Raw genomic sequence first — 19076 nt, 5'->3', positions numbered from 1 at the left:
ACACCACCACCCACAAAAACGACACAAGGGAAGACAGATCAAGACAGTATTTTTAAAATATGTTTAAAAGTTAGTGGAAATGATGAAATTACTCTTGTAATTATTTTTTACTTCAATGTTCGTTACATAAGTAACAATAGAATTATCTTACAATGCCCTATTATCTAATAATTATTCCAAAACATTTATCTTACACACAGCAACATCAGCTCATACTGAACATTGTAAGCTGATGGTTTGTCTACTTTTAAACATGTGTTTCATTTCTGTAATTCATTACAAGTGACATTTCTGTTTTGGGAGAAGTAGAGCATCCACAATTAAAATTACAAAAAACACGTGCGCGCACACACACAAAACCCACAACAAACACACAACACCAGAAAAAAAAAACCCGCATTCCCAAACCTGATGGAATCTTTCAGCATCATAACCTGTTTCACAATGCCTCATATCAACTAACATTAGATCTCTTAAAAAATGAAGCAGAGGGTACTCGGTCTCCATCTTTTTTCTTCCTCCTCATTTTATTTTAGATTTCTTTCTCCTTTAACCCTGACTGCATTTTTAGAATGACCTGATGAAGAAACCATGTAAAAGCATTGAGAAATACATTAATTTGCTCTATAAAGATAAATTACAAAGGAAGAGAGGTATACATAGCCCAAGGCTAAAAAAAATAACAACTGTCCTTAAACCTTGCTTGCACCACCCCACTCCAAATACTTCTACACATTGAATAACACACTTTGCTGTCCTACTGTCTATCCCACTGTCTATTGAAAGTATCTTCCCTTTACTGCTATTTATAAAAGCCCTCAAAATCATGAAAATTGAATTATATACACACCACTGATCTACTTTAAGACTGTTCATGAGTGGCTGCTATTATTTTTTTGAAAAAAACACTGAAGCAGAAATTCATTTTAAAGAAACGTGCATTTGCAGCTCTTACAAAGACAGGAAAAGAGCACATCAAATACTTCAGACTTTTCAGTCTTGCTAGTAAGCTTTACCAGTAAATATCTTGTGGTTGAAATGCATTGCTAAGATGACATATTATAAATTTAGAACCCAAAATCAAAGCTAAAAAAAATACCAATTTCTTTGTCCTACAGTATGGAAAAGAAAAATACTATATACATTAGGTTTGCAGTCTAAGAAGTAGAGAGTGATCCAGAAGGAAGAACCAACTTTTCTCAAAACAAAATGAAACAGAAACTTAGAAGGATACCCACAAAGCCCTTAAAAATTTAAAAAAAAAAAAAAAAAAAAAAAATCTGTACAGCTCAAAGGGTCGACTGTACTGTATATGAGAAGAGCACATAACTCATACAACAGAAATTAAAATATTTTTGCTTTCTTAGGGGTCTTGAAAGATCATCCTCCTCCATCTGGCTGCTGCTACTCACACTTTCTAATGACATGGTAGGGTTTGGACAAGTAACCTCATGCAGCCTTCCCTGGAACATAAAGAACGCAGGGATACACGGTAGTTAAATTACCGCTTATTAGATAAAGAGACCAGGCGTGTGTCACATCATAAGCATGCTGGAGGAAAACATTTCCACAGTATACCTAAAGCTCAGGCATCCAAACAAATCAATTCAGTGTAACAGGCTCCAGTCAGTTACCTGATCCACCGTAACCGCCACGTGCACACGCGCATCATCGTTACCCGGGCTACCTTATCAACAGGGAACGACTTTGTCACAGGCTGCTAACGCCTGCACTGCACCGGCAGCGTTCACCACTCTGGGAATTTCAGACTTACAGATGCTGTCTTGGTCTGCTTAATTAAATATCCCATACCACACCAAAACACTGCTATCTTGTCCCTCCATCTGCAGTTACGGTCTTTCTAGGGGGCAGGTGAGGAGAAAGGAACGACGAATCTCACTACAAAAAAAATGTCTCAGGTTTGTGCTGATCTACTTCTCAAGGCGGCAATGTCTCTACCATCTCAGAGGATCCTCAACAAAAGGGTTCGTGTCTCACTTTCTTGCCAACATCTCCTAAAAGCCTCTTAAAAAACGTAACAACCAACTATCCTAAGAGAATGCTGTACGATTTCTAACATGTTGAGCTTCCATAAAAGCCAAACCATCCATTATATTCCAGATCACTTCTCTTCTTTTTTTTGTCCTCTAGAATAGGACAACATATTGGACTTGGCAAGCAAGCAGGAAAACCTACGAACACTGAACTCTCTTGTAAAAACAAAGACTGACCAAAGAAGGAGGCAAGTGATGGGCTTCTCTCTCGTTTCTCCTCTATTCCCGTTACACTAGTTTCTGTAAATGCAGGGAGCACCTCCTCTCCTCTCCCCTCCCTTCCCGCTGTGCAAGTGCTGTCTGGCAGCCTCTGCTAGCGTGGAAAACAAGGAATAAGACATGGACACTTTCAGATCTTCCACCCAGTATTTCCGCCTGGAGCACTCAAGCTTGTCAAAAGTCCAACCACTAGGAACAAGGGTAAAACCAGATGATAATAAAAAAAAAAAAGCAAGTGTGGATTATTCCCTTTATGTGTTTGTCAAAAACATGCATACTTTCATGTCTGTATGGTATGAACACACACTGCAGTTTTGCTATGCAGCAGATTGAGGACAGTTTTGCAGTTCAGACACTCAATACTATATTTTTTTTCCTTAAAAACGTCTTATACAGTAATTTTGGAAGGGTCTTGAAAGGAACTGGCAGCTAATAGGATAGACAGCACTGTTTCATAACAGCTTGCAAAAAAATCCAGTCTATTTTTAGACAGACAAAAAGAATGTGGTTATTTAAAAAAAAAAAAATATAAAGTTGTTTCCATGTATAACTGGCCATGTACATTGTGCAGCTGATGTGTCAAATCAAACTCCAGGTGAACAGTACCATATATTTAAATCCTCAAAAGAAATCTATATGCATATACAACATTCACATTTTAATCTTTATTGCAAGATAACACATCATGTTGTTATAAAATGTTACTTTTTAATGAAAAGCATTTGAATGGATCTCAGACAAATTATGCTTTTCCAGTTACATGTTCCAGTTAGCATTAGTTCAACTATGAGCACGTTTTGCTCAAAACCAGACTGATCAGCTTTACCATACTGCATAAAATAGGCAAAATGGATACCTATATTATATAATTAATTCCCCCACAGCAATGCCAACAAAAGCCTCTCCAAAAACCAAGTGAACACCTGTTTCCTTTACTATTTTCACCACATCATGCCCTCTGTTATTACCACAATTTCATTAGTATTGTGTTCAAAAGTTTCAGGCATCAGGGTAGGATAGAGATAAACAAATAAACATTAACATTTTCTTTCATGATTCTTAATTTTGAATATATAAATAAATATGTCTCACAGCTCTTCTTATATTTCTCCATTTTGGAAAGGTGACTTAACAACCCATTCCCCCCCACCATTTTCTGTATCTCTCATTGTTGATATTTTGTTATACAGCTGGTGAAAGGCAATGCATTCTGCTTCTACATCTTACACAAATACACTTATAAATCAAAATAATCTGTTCATTTTGTTTTTTAAAACAATGCATGCCACACAAGCACTCCTTCATTCTGAAAAATGCCTTTTAGTCTGTTTCCCTTAGACAGCTTTCAGTACATTATCATGTCTTTCTATGCTAAGCCATGCAATAAAATGTACTTTAGATAATAGTTTAAACTAAACATACAGTTTTAGTGCTTAAAGTTAATACTGATATTTTTTTTCCAACATCCAGTATTAAAATGGCAAAACAGAACATTCGGATGGTTGTTTGCATGCAGACGAAATGATTCCTGCAAATAATTTGGAAGAAAAAAAAAAAGATATTATGTTGCTCTGGATTTAGGGAATTTTTAAAATAAAAATCTCCCTCAAAACCCAGTAGCAAGCAAAACAGAAGTGTGCAGGGCTGGACCATTTAAAATCATCAAAATAATCACTAGAAGGTGATATTTCACATCAGAAAGCTTAAAGTGCATTTAGTACCTCGAAATACTTCTTTAAAACGAAATAGCTACTTGAAATTGTGATAATCTGATTGACAGATAAAATAATTGCTTTAAAAACACTTCTGAGTCATTTCGTCCTTACCTGCAGGCATGAACCATTACTGCATGCAGTGACTGCTCCATTTCCTAGCACAGACTTGAACACGGATCACATCTATCTTACAGAATGTGACTAATCAGAGGATTTTGCAAAGGAGCTACTTTGCAAAGGACACTCCCTTTCCACATAACAGGACATGAAGCGCTTCATCAAGTTATTATATTTCCTATGCATCTAAATTGAAAGGAACCCATTGCAACCGCGGAAGGGTTTCCTGCAACACAACAAAAAACGCGAGTTCTTCAAAAATTCGAAACCGAGATGCTGTTGGCGTGACAGTGAAAAGGAGCAGGGTTTGCAACACCAGCACACACAAACCAGCAGCCTGCTCTACGATGATTTGCATGCTGCAGCCCAGCAGGCTTCGTTTAAAAAAAAAAAAATAATAATTAAAAAAAAATCAATAAATCTCTGCAAAAACGCACAAAGCTTAACCAAAAAGAGCCAATGGATACGGTACAATAACCAGCATGCAAAAGGTGAAGGATACCAGCAAACTTGACACGGAAAATGAGGCAGCCCTGCGCCGCTGCTGGCGTTCATGCGGGAGATGCAGCCGTACCTTTCTGAAGAGGACGACTTCTCAGAGTTAACTGACATCAGCAGCTCAATCTTCTGCTTGATTTCTGGAAAAATCAGAGAATATTCACAACCGAGACCGCCCGGCCCTCGCTCTCCAAAGTCTTATTAAGCGGAGGATTTGATTTCCCTCAGCCCTTTTGTTCGGGAGGAGGCCGCAGCAGCCTGGGTGCGGGTGCGAGGGCCGGCCCAGCCGCGCTCTGAGGGGACGAGGCGGGAGGCGGCGGGGCCGGGCCGGCCCGCGCACATGACTGGGCACGGCGGCGGGCGGAACCATTCCGCGGGCGGTGGAGGGGGGCGCCTCTCCCCAGCCGGAGCCGACGCGGTTGCCGGGCGAGTCCCAGCGTCAGCGCTGCCCGGGGGTGCGCGGAGGTGAGTTTCTAAGGTGGGGGGAAAGCGCCAAACAAAGGATTTATGTAACGGATTATCCTCACGGTTAGTTGCCTAAGCCGCAATGGGCACCCTCGGAAACCTTCAGATCAAAAGCCCTCAAAAATATGGCTCTTTGAATCATTCTTGTCACAAAGAATGAAGTATTAAATCACTACTTTCACACATGGGTTAGAAATCAGGCATGGGAAGCGCTATACACACCTGGATTTTATTTTTCAGCGCCCTATCTCTAATCTCCTCCAAATATACTTAGAAAAGTAATATTTAATTTTTTTAAAATATATATTAATTACCAATCTAGCACTTGTAAGGACCAAGTGTAAGCAGCCACCAGCTCAACCCGGGCAGACTCCCCATCACCGCGGTCCCAGCACAGCCCCGCATGGACACCTGGACCAGGGCAGATGCCGCCTGTCCCACATCTCATAAGATCCCATCCAAGCAGAACAGAGACACTGCCAAAAAATTAATTCACCAGGAGCTCTGCAATCAAGACATTTGAACCCCAAAAAATTAAAGAATAATGTCACAAATGTGAAAAACATTTTAAGACCCCATCCTTGCCGGAGACCATAGTGCCACTTGTGGTAATACTGCTAAACCCTGCACAACATTAAGACTATGTCCACTTGTTTACTACCGACATCAACGTCAACTATTTGGGATTAACCATTCCACAACAGGAGAGCTTCGACCTGACTTTTTTTATACGTATTTCCGATTAAAAGCCTCAGAAATTTCTAAAAACAGAAGAGGAGAAACCAGATTTTATTTTTTCACATAAGTTAAAACATTGTTATTAATACATTAATGGGTTTATCCCCCTCATGCTCTTGTGGAAGGGCTACAAGTTAGCAGCGATCATCACCTGGTTAGGCATGTGCGACTTGTTCTTCGCAAAACGTGCAGACCAGTGAAGCCGACAAGAAGAATATCCATCCTTGCGTCCAAAGTACATGCTCCTCAGAGCTTTCAAGAGATGTCTTTGAAATGTCCATATGACCACAACTGCCTCCACCACACAACTGCAAGGCCCATGCAAAACTTTTAACATTGCCCATCCCAGGTCTTGAAAACGGCTATTACGGCTTCGAAAAATAGCTATTAAGTAAGACTTAGAACTGCACAGCGGCTAAGAACTTGAAACACCAAATATTCACCTGATCACTGAAAGGCCCAGTCACATTATAGTGAAAAAAATTCTGACAACAATGTTGCACTGCATAAAGGCTCCACGAACAGTTTTAATAGCTCTGCATTTTCAACTATACAATCACACAGTTATTTTAAAACAGATTCTTAGTGCAACATTTGACATGATCATGTAACTTATGCAATGCACTGCACACATTGTTACTGATTTAAAAGATTATTTTAACAAGTGGAAGAAGGCTAACCCTGTAATATTAGTGTTTTCATAACACAGTATTTTCCAACACATGTACACTTAAACCGTCTGAAGGCAGTGCAAAAGATCAAACAGATCAAAGAACAGTAGCATGGCGAGATCAAAAACTTCTACTGCAGCACTTAATCAGGCATTCAGAACACTGCAAAAATATTTATCTGAAAGAGATGGCCTTTAAGAACATTCAGAAAAAAAAAATACTTTGACAGGTCTCTGAATATAGACTATTTCATATAATATAGCTTAAAAGAAAGTATATGTGGGGTTTTTTTAAGGACCAGCTCACCCACAATTCCTTATGGATTGTCTCTTCATACTCTGACCCAATATGGTTCAACAAGAACAGGACGCTTCATTACACAGTCTAATGACACATGTATGTTGTCAGCACTAAATGCTAAAAGCTACCAAAGCTACACCACAGAAATTTTTGTGACATGGAGTAGACTAAAGGTTTGGACAATTTTGTGGAGAAAACTTACCCCTTTAGTACTCTACTTTTTTTTTTCCTTCCCTTCTGTATGAAGGAATGTTGGAAAGCAGCTCTCTCAGTTGCTTACCCTCACTTTTGGACAGAGACAGAATTGACAATTTGGAGGTGCAAACTGAAGTTCATGTCCTCTACCACAGATCCTTGACACTATGTTCCTCAATTTCAAAATCCAACTTTTTTTTCTCTAATTTCATATAGAATCGTGAAATTGTAAAATCATTTACATTGGAAAAGACCTTTAAGATCATCAAGTACAACCGTTAACCTGACACTGCCAAGCCCACCTCCAAACCATGTCCCTAAGCACCACATCTACATGTCTTTTAAACACCTCCAGGGATGGTGATTCCACCCCTTCCCTGGGCAACCTGTTCCAATGCCTGACAATTCTTTCTGTGAAGAAATTTTTCCTAATAACCAATCTGAATCTCCTCCAGTGCAACTTGAGGCCATTTCCTCTTGTCCTGTCATTTGTTACCTGCAAACAGAGACTGACACCCATTTCAGTACAACCTCCTTTCAGGTAACTGCAGAGACTGGTAAGGTCTCCCTTCTCCAGGCCAAACAACCTGAGTTTCCTCAGCCGCTCCTCATCAGATTTGTGCTCCAGACCCCTCACCAGCTTTGTCACCCTTCTCTGAACTCTCTCCAGCACCTCAATGTCTTTCTTGTCCTGAGGGGCCCAAAACTGACCCCACGATTCCAGGGCAGGCCTCACCAACACTGAGTCCAGGGGGACAATCACTTCTCTAGTCCTGCTGGCCACACTATTCCTGATACAAGCCAGGATGCTGTTGGCCTTTTTGGCTACCTGGGCACACTGCTGGCTCATGTTCAGCTGCTGTCAATCAACAGCCCCAGGTCCTTTTTCCCCAGGCACTTTCCAGTCACTCTTCCCCGAGCCTGTAGCACTGCCTGGGGTTGTTGTGACCCAAGTGCAGGACCCGGTACTTGCCCTTGTTGAACCTCATAAAACTGGCCTCAGCCCAATGATCCAGCCAGTCCAGATTCCTCTGTATGGGCTTCCAACCCTCCAGCAGATCAACACTCCCACCCAACTTGGTGCCATCTGCAAACTTACTACGGGTGCACTCAATCCCCTCATCCAGATCTTTGATAAAGAAATTAAACAGAACTGGCCCCAATACTGAGCCCTGGGGAACACCACTTGCGACCAGCTGTCAACTGGATTTGGCTCTGTTCACCACAACTCTTTGGGTCCAGCCCTCCAGCCAGTTTTTTCCCCAGCAAAGAGTACACCCACCCAGGCCATAAGCTGCCAGATTCTCCAGGAGAATATTGCTAACAACACACTACAATATTTAAAAAATAAAATCCAAAATATAAGTTACTTCACTGCAAATGTGAAGGCTGGATGTTCTAGGAGGTACACAAAGACATTTCTCTCTGATGGCACTCCGGCACATAATTTAGTTTCGCAACAAAGATTTATTTAATATAGTGATAAGAAGAATTTAAATAAAATTAGATTTCCCAGGAAAAAAAAAATCTAGCATCGTTAATGAGTGTTCCATTCCACAAGCTGATAAAATTTCCACCACAACATTTTGGGCTTTTTCTTGCTTTCCCTTCTCTGCTTCTCTCCTGTTAATTTGACATATTTTCTTACTTGGGAGTTACCTATATTTTGTCTCTGCTATCTGAGATTTTTGCAAGTGGACCCATTTTCTTCATGTTTAAAAGCAAATCTGTAGCTTTACATATCCATACTTCACTCCCAAGGTCACGCTGATACCACCATTATCACTCCTGATCCAAAACTTATCACGGAAATAATATCCCCAAAATAAGACAGATGAGTTTTACACTAAGTGCCTTTTAAGTCGTAAGAGAAAAACAGCTGCAGAAACAGCAATGCTATCACTTGTTTATTTTGATTATTTATAAATTACATATCCAGAAATCTGGGCTCCTTTACAGAAATAATTAGAACACACAAATTGCATCCTAAGTCTAAATAAAAAAGAAAAAAACCCTCCAAATGGTGGTTACCCTTCCACCCACTAATTCAGCCTTCGCAGCCCGAAAGAGTGCAAATTAGAGTAATAACTTCAAGTATAATTAAAAAAAAAAAAAAAAAAGAGAAGAAAAGTTTTACAGCCGAGCAGCTCATCCGGAAGGCCTCTTGGTTCAATCCTCTCCAACCTGACACAGAGAACTAACACTACAACTTTGGGTTGATCTCAAGTGCTGTGGCACAGACATAAATGCTGGGCTATTCAGGACCAACACCCATTAGAGATGCAAAGAACACCACCTTTAATGGCTTGTATGAGTTTATTAGGTAACTGTATTGATCAATGCACAGCCATACAGTGAACCTCTGCTTAGCAAGCAAGCACTTATATTCGTACTGAAGATTTTTGGACTGTCCTAATTTCAGAGGCAACAAAAGGATGGCACTGTAAGTAGAACCACATCCAGAGAAATAGATCATAACACTCTGGCTGAAAAAAGATGAAAATTAATGCCAGCAAATCCCAAAGCAGCAGCTAATACAATAAATTTCCCAAGCTACAAAATAACAATAAATTCAGGTATGGGCAACAGTATCATTGTAACCAACTCCTCAGTCATTCCATGCACTTTTTCAGCCCACTTTGAGTAATTTTATGTTGTGTACAGATCAAGTGGCAGACAACTGGCTCTCATCCAAGACCTGAGCAAAGCAGATACACTAAGTCTTTAAAGCCATACTATTCAAGCTGTGATTGAATGAAAACAAAAAACAAGCTCAGAAAGGCTCTGCACTGCGCAACATGGCTTCATAACCATCGTGGTTTGGTTTGGTTTTTTTAACCAAAGCAAAGAAGAGACAAAGTATTTACAGGAATCTGTGCTCAGAGGTTTTTTTTTTTCCCAGTTGCTGCCTCCTCTGAGATGTTCAGGTGTAGATTGTGGGTTAGGTCAGAGAAAAATGCATCAGATAAAGTTAAAATGGAAAGGAATGTCCTTTTAGGGAAAAATCACTTGTTCTGCCAAAAAAGAGGAGACGACAGGCTTGGAAAAATGGAGAAGAGAGGCTGGCAGTTTCTAAATTCAAAGGGAATTTGTAGGACAGCTTCATGCCAAAGGCTGCAAGAAACCTAAAGTTTCCATAATGAATCTAGAACAAACTACCTCAGAAAGGATAAAAGAATAAACTCTCCAGACAAGCCAAAGGAGTTAAGCTATTTTATTTCAATAACGTGAAAGAAGGAGAACAAAAATCTGCCATGGGAATTCAGAAACTCTGAGGAATATACACATAATCTGGATAAAAAAGGAACAGGGGAGTACATCTAGCCTGGAGTTTTGTTTATAACCAACACCAAAAAAAAAAAAAAGAGTTCTCCACAATAAAAGAAAAAAAAAAAAAAACACCCTAGCTGCTGCTTAAGCACAGATGGAAAAGTGTGGACAAGGTATTCAACACTGCACAAACTGTTCCCTATGACATATGGGTAGATAACAGAGTCACCACCGAAGTCAACTGAGGGAAGTCACTGTTTCACTAAAACCTTAATCGTGCCTATTGCAAGCAGATTATCTCAGTGATCTACAACACATTCATCAGTCAAGATTAAAATACCTTACTGACAATGCATGTATTAAATTTATCCAGGGCAGAGAACCACTGTTGCAAAACTCAACTAATACAGCTGGATTGTTTGCCTTTTGAGAGCAAGGGAAGAGACAAAATGGCAGGTAACCATACTGCCTTCAATTTGTTGCAATTTAAACCCCCGCCATACAAAATTCCATACATTTCTTCTAAAATAAACATGATACTAAACATATGCAAGAAAAATATACTCAGTTTTAAACTAGGCTCAACCACATGCATTGTTAATTTAGCCTGATCATTATCTAGCAAGCTCAGTGCTTTTCTTAAGTTTTCTGTGCAGCATATACATTAGGACACAAGCTCAAGATGCTTTTAACCTTTCTTCTACAGCATATTTAAACATCTCTTTCCCCATCAATATAATATCTGCCTGGACTTGTGCAAAGCATTTGACACTGTCCCACACAACATCCTTGTCTCTAAACTGGAGAGACATGGCTTTAACAGATGGACCACTTAGTGGATAGGGCACTGGCTGGATTGTCACACCCAAAGAGTTGCGGTCAATGGCTCAATGTCCAAGTGGAGGCCAGTGACAAGTGGCATTCCTCAGGGGTCGGTATAGGGACCTGTGCTATTAACGTCTTTGTCAGCAACATGGACAGTGGGGCTGAGGGCATCCCCAGCAAGTTTGCTGACAACACCAAGCTGTGTGGTGCGGTCGACATGCTGGAAGGAAGAGATGCCATCCAGAGGGACCTTGACATGCTTGAGAGGTGGTCCATGCAAACCTCATGCAGGTCAAAAGGTCAAGGGCAAGGTCCTGCACATGGGTCGGTGCAATCCCAAGCACAAATACAGGCTGGGTGGAGAATGGATTGAGAGCAGCCCTGAGGAGAAGGATTTGGGGCTGTTGGTTGATGAGAGGCTTCATATGACCCCAGCAATGTGAGCTTGCAGCCCAGCAAGCCTACCATGTCTGAGCTGCATCAGAAGTGTCACCAGCAGGTCAAGGGAGGCAATTCTCCCCCTCTACTCTGCTCTGGTGAGAATGCAGCTGGAGTCCTGCACCCAGCTCTGGGGCCTCCAATACAGGAGGAACATGGACCTGTTGGAGTGAGTCCAGAGGAGGACCATAAAGATGATCAGAGGGATGGAACACCTCTCCTATGAAGACAGGCTGAGAGAGTCAGGGTTGTTCAGCCTGGAGAAGGCTCTGGAGAGACCATATAGCAGCCTTCCAGTACCTAAAAGGGACCAACAAGAAAGCTGGAGAGGGACTTTTTACAACGGCATGTAGTGATAGGACAAGGGGGAATGGCTTTAAACTGAAAGAGTAGATTTGGATTAGATGTTTTTCACCCTGAGGGTGGTGGGGCACTGGAACAGGCTGCCCAGGGAAGTTGTGGATGCCCCATCCCTGGCAGTGTTCAAGGTCAGGCTGGACAGGGCTTTGAGCAACCTGGTCTAGTGGAAGGTGTCCCTGCCCATGGCAGGGGTCAGAACTGGATGATCTTTAAGGTCCTTTCCAACGCAAACCATTCTACAGTTCAATGATTTACACACAACTTCAGAGGTTTACTCCTTGACCTCTTTTAGATTAAGTACTTTTAAAATAAGAAATAGTTCTATGAAGTGCACTGCTGGAATCACAGGCTCTGGCACCAGGAGTTTCAAAACGGCACAAACAGAGCCAGCCTAAATTTGATCAACATGTGAATATTAAATGGGGTTGTATGGAAGCACAAAGAGCACAATTTCCCTAAAATAAATCATTCTTCCAGATGTTACTAAGCTTTGGAGTGAGAAAAACAAACAGTAGCTCTATGGACTTCTGCAGGTCTCCTACGCATAACATTCCCAGCAATGCTGATCCATAAGCCAGTGACTGACTCACTGAAGAACAAGTGACAGAAGAACAGCTGTTTGCAATCTCCTGTTGGGGAGATTACACTAATATTTTTAGTATTATTCCTCTTCAGCATCATAAATAATATTTTTGCTCAGGGCATGAGGAAATTACAATCCAACTTTTAGGTTATGCCATACTTGAAATATTAAAATCATCATTTTAAAAACCCGTTTACTTCAAACTGATAAAGCTAACCCCTGCCTTTCCTAAAAGCACGTACAAAAAAAGTCTGTAGTATCAAAATGCACAGAATTTTAAACATTTATGTAAGAGTCATGTTACTGCTCTGAATGTAAAAGATACAAAGGGAAGTACGGATCCTTTATTTGTAAGAGCTGTACAAGTCTACACATAAGCACCAAGTAAAGCCGGGTCCTACTTCTGCGCAGCTTTGCACATACAACAGTTATCCTTCCAAGCCAAGTTTTCCATACCTGAGCTGAAGTTGAAAAACAATACTTTTACAAAATATTCTGAGGAAAATCTGTCTGCCTTCAAAATGGCCACCAGGCCCCCATCAGTACCCCAGAGATAAGTCAACCCTAATGCTGACAGAGAGACAGACATCTTTCATCCAGATGACACTGCCACTTGTTTAGTGCTGTTCTCATTAACACGAATGGAAGACAAAGCCAATCTGAAACACAGTGTATACCTCTAATGGCAGCCATTGCCTTATTTTTGCAGAGGAAAATAAAAGACCATGAATTGAGAACTTACTGAACAGTGGTTTTTTTACTCAAGGAAAATAGCAACACTAGTACTATAATTTTAAAACTTCATTTAACTGAATCTTCATCATAAGGAGGACACCGAAAAGCATGGGATGCAAAAAGGAATGAAATGTGGTAGGAAGGGAACACACACTGCAAGAGATCTCAGCGTAGAAACCAGAAGCTTGAGAGTGTCCATCATACAATCAAGTTTGTTTCCGCTTCTCCAAAAGGGAAAAAAGCATACAAAATACACAGATGAGTTTGCCTTTTACTTGTTTAAATATTTAGTTTCCAAATATATAAATATACAGCCCAAGTCACATAATTAATACCTTGGAGGAATTTTTAATACAGCCAAATTCTCAAATTTCTTGTTTATATTTATATATGGAAATTTTTGAAGGGAAGATTGTGGATAAATTTGAGGAAGTATTAGGTATATAAGAATAAAATCATTAAGATATGCTACAATTACTCTAAAAAATGGCCCGTTATAAACTCATTATAAGCAGGGAATGAGAAGTGCAATTAAATACAACTATGCATTTGAATTTCTTTTAAGTCACCTACGTAACTTTAACTAAGTCTTGTTGACATAACCTGGCATTTGATCTTTTGCCAGGCTGTGGCACTCATTAATAAAGTGCTTACTGAAACACAAAGGTGACATTAAGAGAAGTTCTTCACTGTGGTAGTTCTCCTGGGTTTGGCAACATTTGCTGTCCCAGACGCACACCCAGAACCAAGTTGTTGTTTTTCCCTCCCTCCTGCATCTCAGCCCAATAAGCAGCTCTGCCTGACGTATGTTTGAAAATCTGTGATTGTACAAAAAGCCATTCTTCAAAGAAAAAAAAATACAAAATTTAAACTTCTTTTTGCATAACTACTTGTCAGATTAAACACCAGTAAAGCACACCAAAGAAAACATTATTAACCCCAAATATGACTGTGCTTGTCATTTTCTAATTATTTGTGTCTTTAACATTATTTATATGTATAACATGGCTTACATTATACTGTTTATATTATTTATATTGTATTAACTTTATTATTTACATGCATTTAACCTTCAGGAGGAAGGTTTTCTGTCGATGGAACAGGGACAGAGTTGAGAACATTTCTCAGAGTTGCTGGAAAACTGAAATCTTATTCCTACAAGTTTATCCATTTTGGGGAAAACAAAACAAACAAACAAACAAAACAAAACAGAAGCCACACAAGTATGTTAAGATGTATCCTCCTGACCTTTAAAGTCAGCTGCCAATTGTTTCCTCTTATTGCGTAAAAAACATTTTCATAGAGGAACAGCTGTGCAGTTGGAGACAGAGTGATTTAAGGAGTTATGACTGTTAGTTGAAACACAATAAACGATTAGCTGCAGTTTTTAAACCTTGTCTAGAGCGAGGCGAATGGCTTGCTGGGTGTGGGTGGCAGCTTTTCTGCCAAAGCTGAAAGAAATTCAACCTCTGGTATAATAACAGGGTGTTAATTTTTTCACACCCTTAAACCACATCACTTCCAGTATCTTTACTGTCTTAACTCACTAGACAGAACGGATAATTTCCAATTTCTAATCTGAAATATTTCTAATTTATTCATTTTACAATCTACCGTACAATTGTTACTATGTTGGGATTCTTCTGATAACATTTTCTTTCAGGTCTACAATTTGCCTAAATACCTTATGTGCTGTTTAAATACTATTATTTTTCCACTCATTTGTTATGTGCTTTTTCCTTAAAATTCAAGAAAAAAAATTGCTCTAATGTTGCAGAATGACAAATTAAATTCCAGTCTTAAGAAAAAACAGGTTTCTATTCATCCAAAATGAGTCAAGCATATGTTACCTTCTGAAGTCTAAAGCAATGACTCATAAAATCTTGCACACACTCTAATTCCTGTCTCTCTCCTAGGAGACAAAGCTACATGATTTACCCAAAAGGATTAAACTGGGTCACAATTATTGAATACATGTTATAACCTTACAGTCCAGGTTAGAATTTCTCCTTAGTCTTACTTTTTATTATCATTCACTGTTCTATAAAGCTTTATGTTTTTACTTTTTATTACAAATTTTACAGTTAGAAATCCTGATAGTAGAAATATTTATAAATTGAGATATTTTGAAAGGATAATCACCGATGATTTTCAGGATGTTCTGTCAAAGCTTTTATATTGTGATCATCACTATGGCATATACATAACTGGCTTTTCCAAATATTCTTCAAGGTTTTCAATGTTTCTTATCCAGCAGATCATTAGGCTGCTACATTCCTTGGATTCTCAGCTCTAAATAGGACGTTCTCAGCTCTGTCCCTCTAGAACAAGAGACAGGACTTGTTTCACCTTTCCTGGCCTCATGAGAGGCCTAACAGTTCTCAGAAAAAGCTCCATCAGAAAAGTACATGTCATCCTGAGCACAAAGCAAGTCAAAAACCTCCCCACTTGAGCGGTGAGTGGTGCCCCACTGGGACACAAGTCCGCGTGGTGATCATCTTACCAAAGCCTAACTCTTCAGGAACACTGGGCAGGTTACAGAGTCATCTCTGTCAAACTTCAGTTAAGATGTTCCTTAGCGTTTATAAAGAAGGAGACAAGGGGAAAAAGAAAGAAACAAAGTAGTGTTTTTACACAAAGAAGGAATGAGAGCGTCTGTGAACAACAGCAGGAGGAGCATCCTTGGCGGCTGTTAAAACTGCCCAAACCAAGACACTGATGTCAGGTGGACTACACAACATTCACCACATAACATCCAATTCTCCTGCTGGTTTTACCGATGGTTCCTACATTTGGATACTGTACAACTGCTGTGTAAATAAGCCTGTCCATGTCCACTGTGCAGTCCAGGTTCTGGGAATCACTGGCACTACTGAATGAAATATTAAAGCTTTATCTCACAGCAACCTTCCCAACATTACAACACATCTTGGAATTCCATATCTGACCAGTTTGCCATCCTTCAGCATGCTCTCTGCAGCTTGTTTCTTGTTGAAAAGACGACTGAAGGGCCCATACAAACTCTTGAAGGACACTGAAAACCCGTGCTAGAGCCTGTCAGACCAACATCAATTACTGCAAGGAGAAGGCTTTGGACCATGGCACCGGCACACGATGCCTTTGCCACCTCTGGGGTGACACACAGAGCTGGCAGAACAAACAACATGTAACCATCACCACTTTCTGGTCATCCAAAATGCACATGTGCTAACTGTAATAATATCTGTGTCTCACATCTGGGTCTGCCCTCCTGCTACCATAACCATTGCCAATGAAAGAAAAAGAGTTACATTGCACAGAAGGAAATCTTTGTCTGTTGTAACGGACAACCAGTAGCAACAAAGCGGTAACAATCACACCTGAGAACAAGTATGATTCCCCGTTAATATGGCATCTTTCTCTCATTTTAAAATATTATTTTTGCTAACTAAATAGATTTATCTATCCTTAAATTACACCTCAATCAAGTTTAAGCTTTTAAAAACAGTATTTCTAGTAAAGCTATAAGAAAAATTAAATTTGAAAATTATTACCAGAAATAAAATTGTACTGATGACAAATTTTAAACACGCATGCAGTGCCCACGAAAGGAGGAACCTTCTAATCATCTTTTAAGTTTGCTTCTCAAATATACCATTTTCAGACTTTAATTGCTGGTGCCCTGGATTTGCATAGCAACATGAAAAGATACTGGGGATTTTTCTGTTTATTTAAACGGATACAAACGTTAAACACCCTAACACCATTAACTTCGCACTCGGCCAAAATCTTCATTCTTCTATTTACACTTCCTTTTTTGCAAAGAACAGAAATACCTTTAAATCTTCAGATGCCTTTCTTTTTAAAGTCTGAATGTAACTACAGTATAATACATACATGTACTGAATATCTAGTATTGACTACGTAGGAACAGAAAAGACTATACTCACAAAAATGGAAAGAAAAGATGTGAGGTACTTCCAGTTAAGGGAGTGCTATGAAAGTCTTCTAGTCCTAAAGGACTCCCATCAGGAATATTTTTTTTAATTTATAGATAAAACATACAACAGACATGCAAATACATGTCAAAATACCCCCTTGCTTTGCTTTTGCTCTGTTCTTCAAAGAAATGAGATGTCGATTTTTTTTAAAGCAACAGCATACATACGTAACAACAAGAACTGATTAGAAAGGCATCTGGAAAAATATCTACAAACTTTTACTCCAAGATTTGAGAAAAGGAAGAAGTACAAGAAAATTTTTAAAAATATATCTTATCAGAAAAAAGTGTGGCTGCTAGAGACAAAATATTTCCAGAGGAAAAGAAGGAGTTAAATGTAACCACAATAACAGAGGTATTTATATAAAGCAGAGGTCTGTCCAGACATGAGATTTGATCTTGCAATCAGTAAAGCTGTTTACATCTCTGCTGCCTTTTTTTTTTTCATTGATGTCTCATCTAAATTATATCATAATCAGCTACTGCTGATGAAAACTTCAGAGCTGGTCTGTAAGCCCACCTCTTGAACATTAAGACTTCCAAGGTGGGGTTTTTTTTTAGCTCTACCTTTTTTCTTTTCACACCCTCTCCCCTTCTCCATCTGACTTCTCCATCACTTATTCAGCAATCACATGAGAAACCTGGTATTGCCTTGTCTAAAAGCTGGCTACAAATAGTTCCTTCTGCAGTGAAGACACAGTGATGTAGGTGGCAAGTCACCACCATCCACTCTGTGAAAGTGTGGTGACATCATTCAGTAGCTAGTCATGGTCCTTTGTTACCTCCTGTCTTCTCCTACACTGTATGGAGTGGATTTTGTTGAGTGATGCTGCTAAAAGTGAAGTGTGTCACTCAGCCTTCTCCTCCCCTGCAGCCCCGGCTCCTCTGCAGGTCCCAGCCCTGGTGGCAGCATCTAATGAGTCAGCAGACAACAGCATTTACACATCTGTACCCAGCCAATTGCTTCTTCGAACCATCAAGTCAGAAATCCTGTGCATTTCAGGCTTTTCCTGCATACATAAGCAGAGCAAGACACCTTGACTTGACTGTTGGCAAGAAGCATCTATTAATTTAGGTTTTCAACAATATAGTCCTCATTTTGAGAGCTGTTACAGCAACACAAACAATATACAATGTTGAACATAATGCCAAGTGTCAGTTATGTCTTTCACAAAACTAAAAAACTACTGGAAGGAGAAGAAACTTACTTTAAAAAAAGACCAATGCAGGTAAAGACATCAAAAGGAAAAATAAAATGGGAAAAAAAGGCAGATTGGCAGGTAATCCTCTACCTACTACTTTAGGTTTCACTGAGGGCTCAGAAAAAGGGTCCATCCTTGGAACATTTTCCTTTTTATAAACATGGGAAAAATTTAAAACTATGTTAAATAAAATTTTAGAAACTCATGAAAGAACACTGAAACTTCAGTTATCCAGATTCTCTTCCATTTTCGTTATCATTTTCACCATTCCCTAACATATCTAAGTTTACAGTCATAGAAGATAAGTGCTTGAAAATCACATCATTCAAGTTTCAGCAGGACTGGCAAGTGTAGCTCAGACAAAGCATAACTATGATCGCCCTGGCTCCCTGACAGTGAAAGAAACACACTTCAAGGAGGATATGTATTTTTAAAGGCCACTACTACTTCATCCTACTTAGAGGAAACCTAGAATAGACACAGATTTATATAGTCTTTATTTGCTCCTGGTATTTAACACCCATGAGACACCTTTATACACGCATAAAAAGAAAAGCAAAAATGAAGTAATAAGAGACAGAAGAGCCAACTTCACAAGGTGATTCTAAATAATGAAATTTTTTTCAGTTGTAACAATCACCAATTTACCTTCAATTAAGAACTAGATGAAGGAAAAGAGATGTGAAAGAGTACAGAGACTGTTGGGAGACAT

At 39.5% G+C, this 19076-nt stretch overlaps 1 protein-coding gene across 5 annotated transcripts in view; it reads right to left on the bottom strand.

The window, feature by feature from the left end:
* Positions 1-19076, bottom strand: part of SRPK2 (SRSF protein kinase 2) — a 140382-nt gene that overhangs the window by 89309 nt on the left and 31997 nt on the right. The window contains exon 3 of one of the 5 annotated variants that reach the window (XM_071803443.1): positions 4680-4743. The exons of 3 other annotated variants lie outside the window; for them this stretch is intronic. In XM_071803443.1, coding sequence (XP_071659544.1) covers positions 4680-4717 — 38 coding nt within the window. In that variant the 5' untranslated portion in view covers positions 4718-4743. Of the gene's footprint in view, positions 1-4099; positions 4188-4679; positions 4744-19076 lie in introns of those variants that run through there. One more of the 5 variants, XM_071803442.1, reaches the window with a different exon arrangement.

The sequence above is a fragment of the Patagioenas fasciata genome, chromosome 1 (assembly GCF_037038585.1).
Source record: "Patagioenas fasciata isolate bPatFas1 chromosome 1, bPatFas1.hap1, whole genome shotgun sequence".
Taxonomy (NCBI): Eukaryota; Metazoa; Chordata; class Aves; order Columbiformes; family Columbidae; genus Patagioenas; species Patagioenas fasciata.
This window is presented reverse-complemented; position numbering and strand designations above follow the sequence as displayed.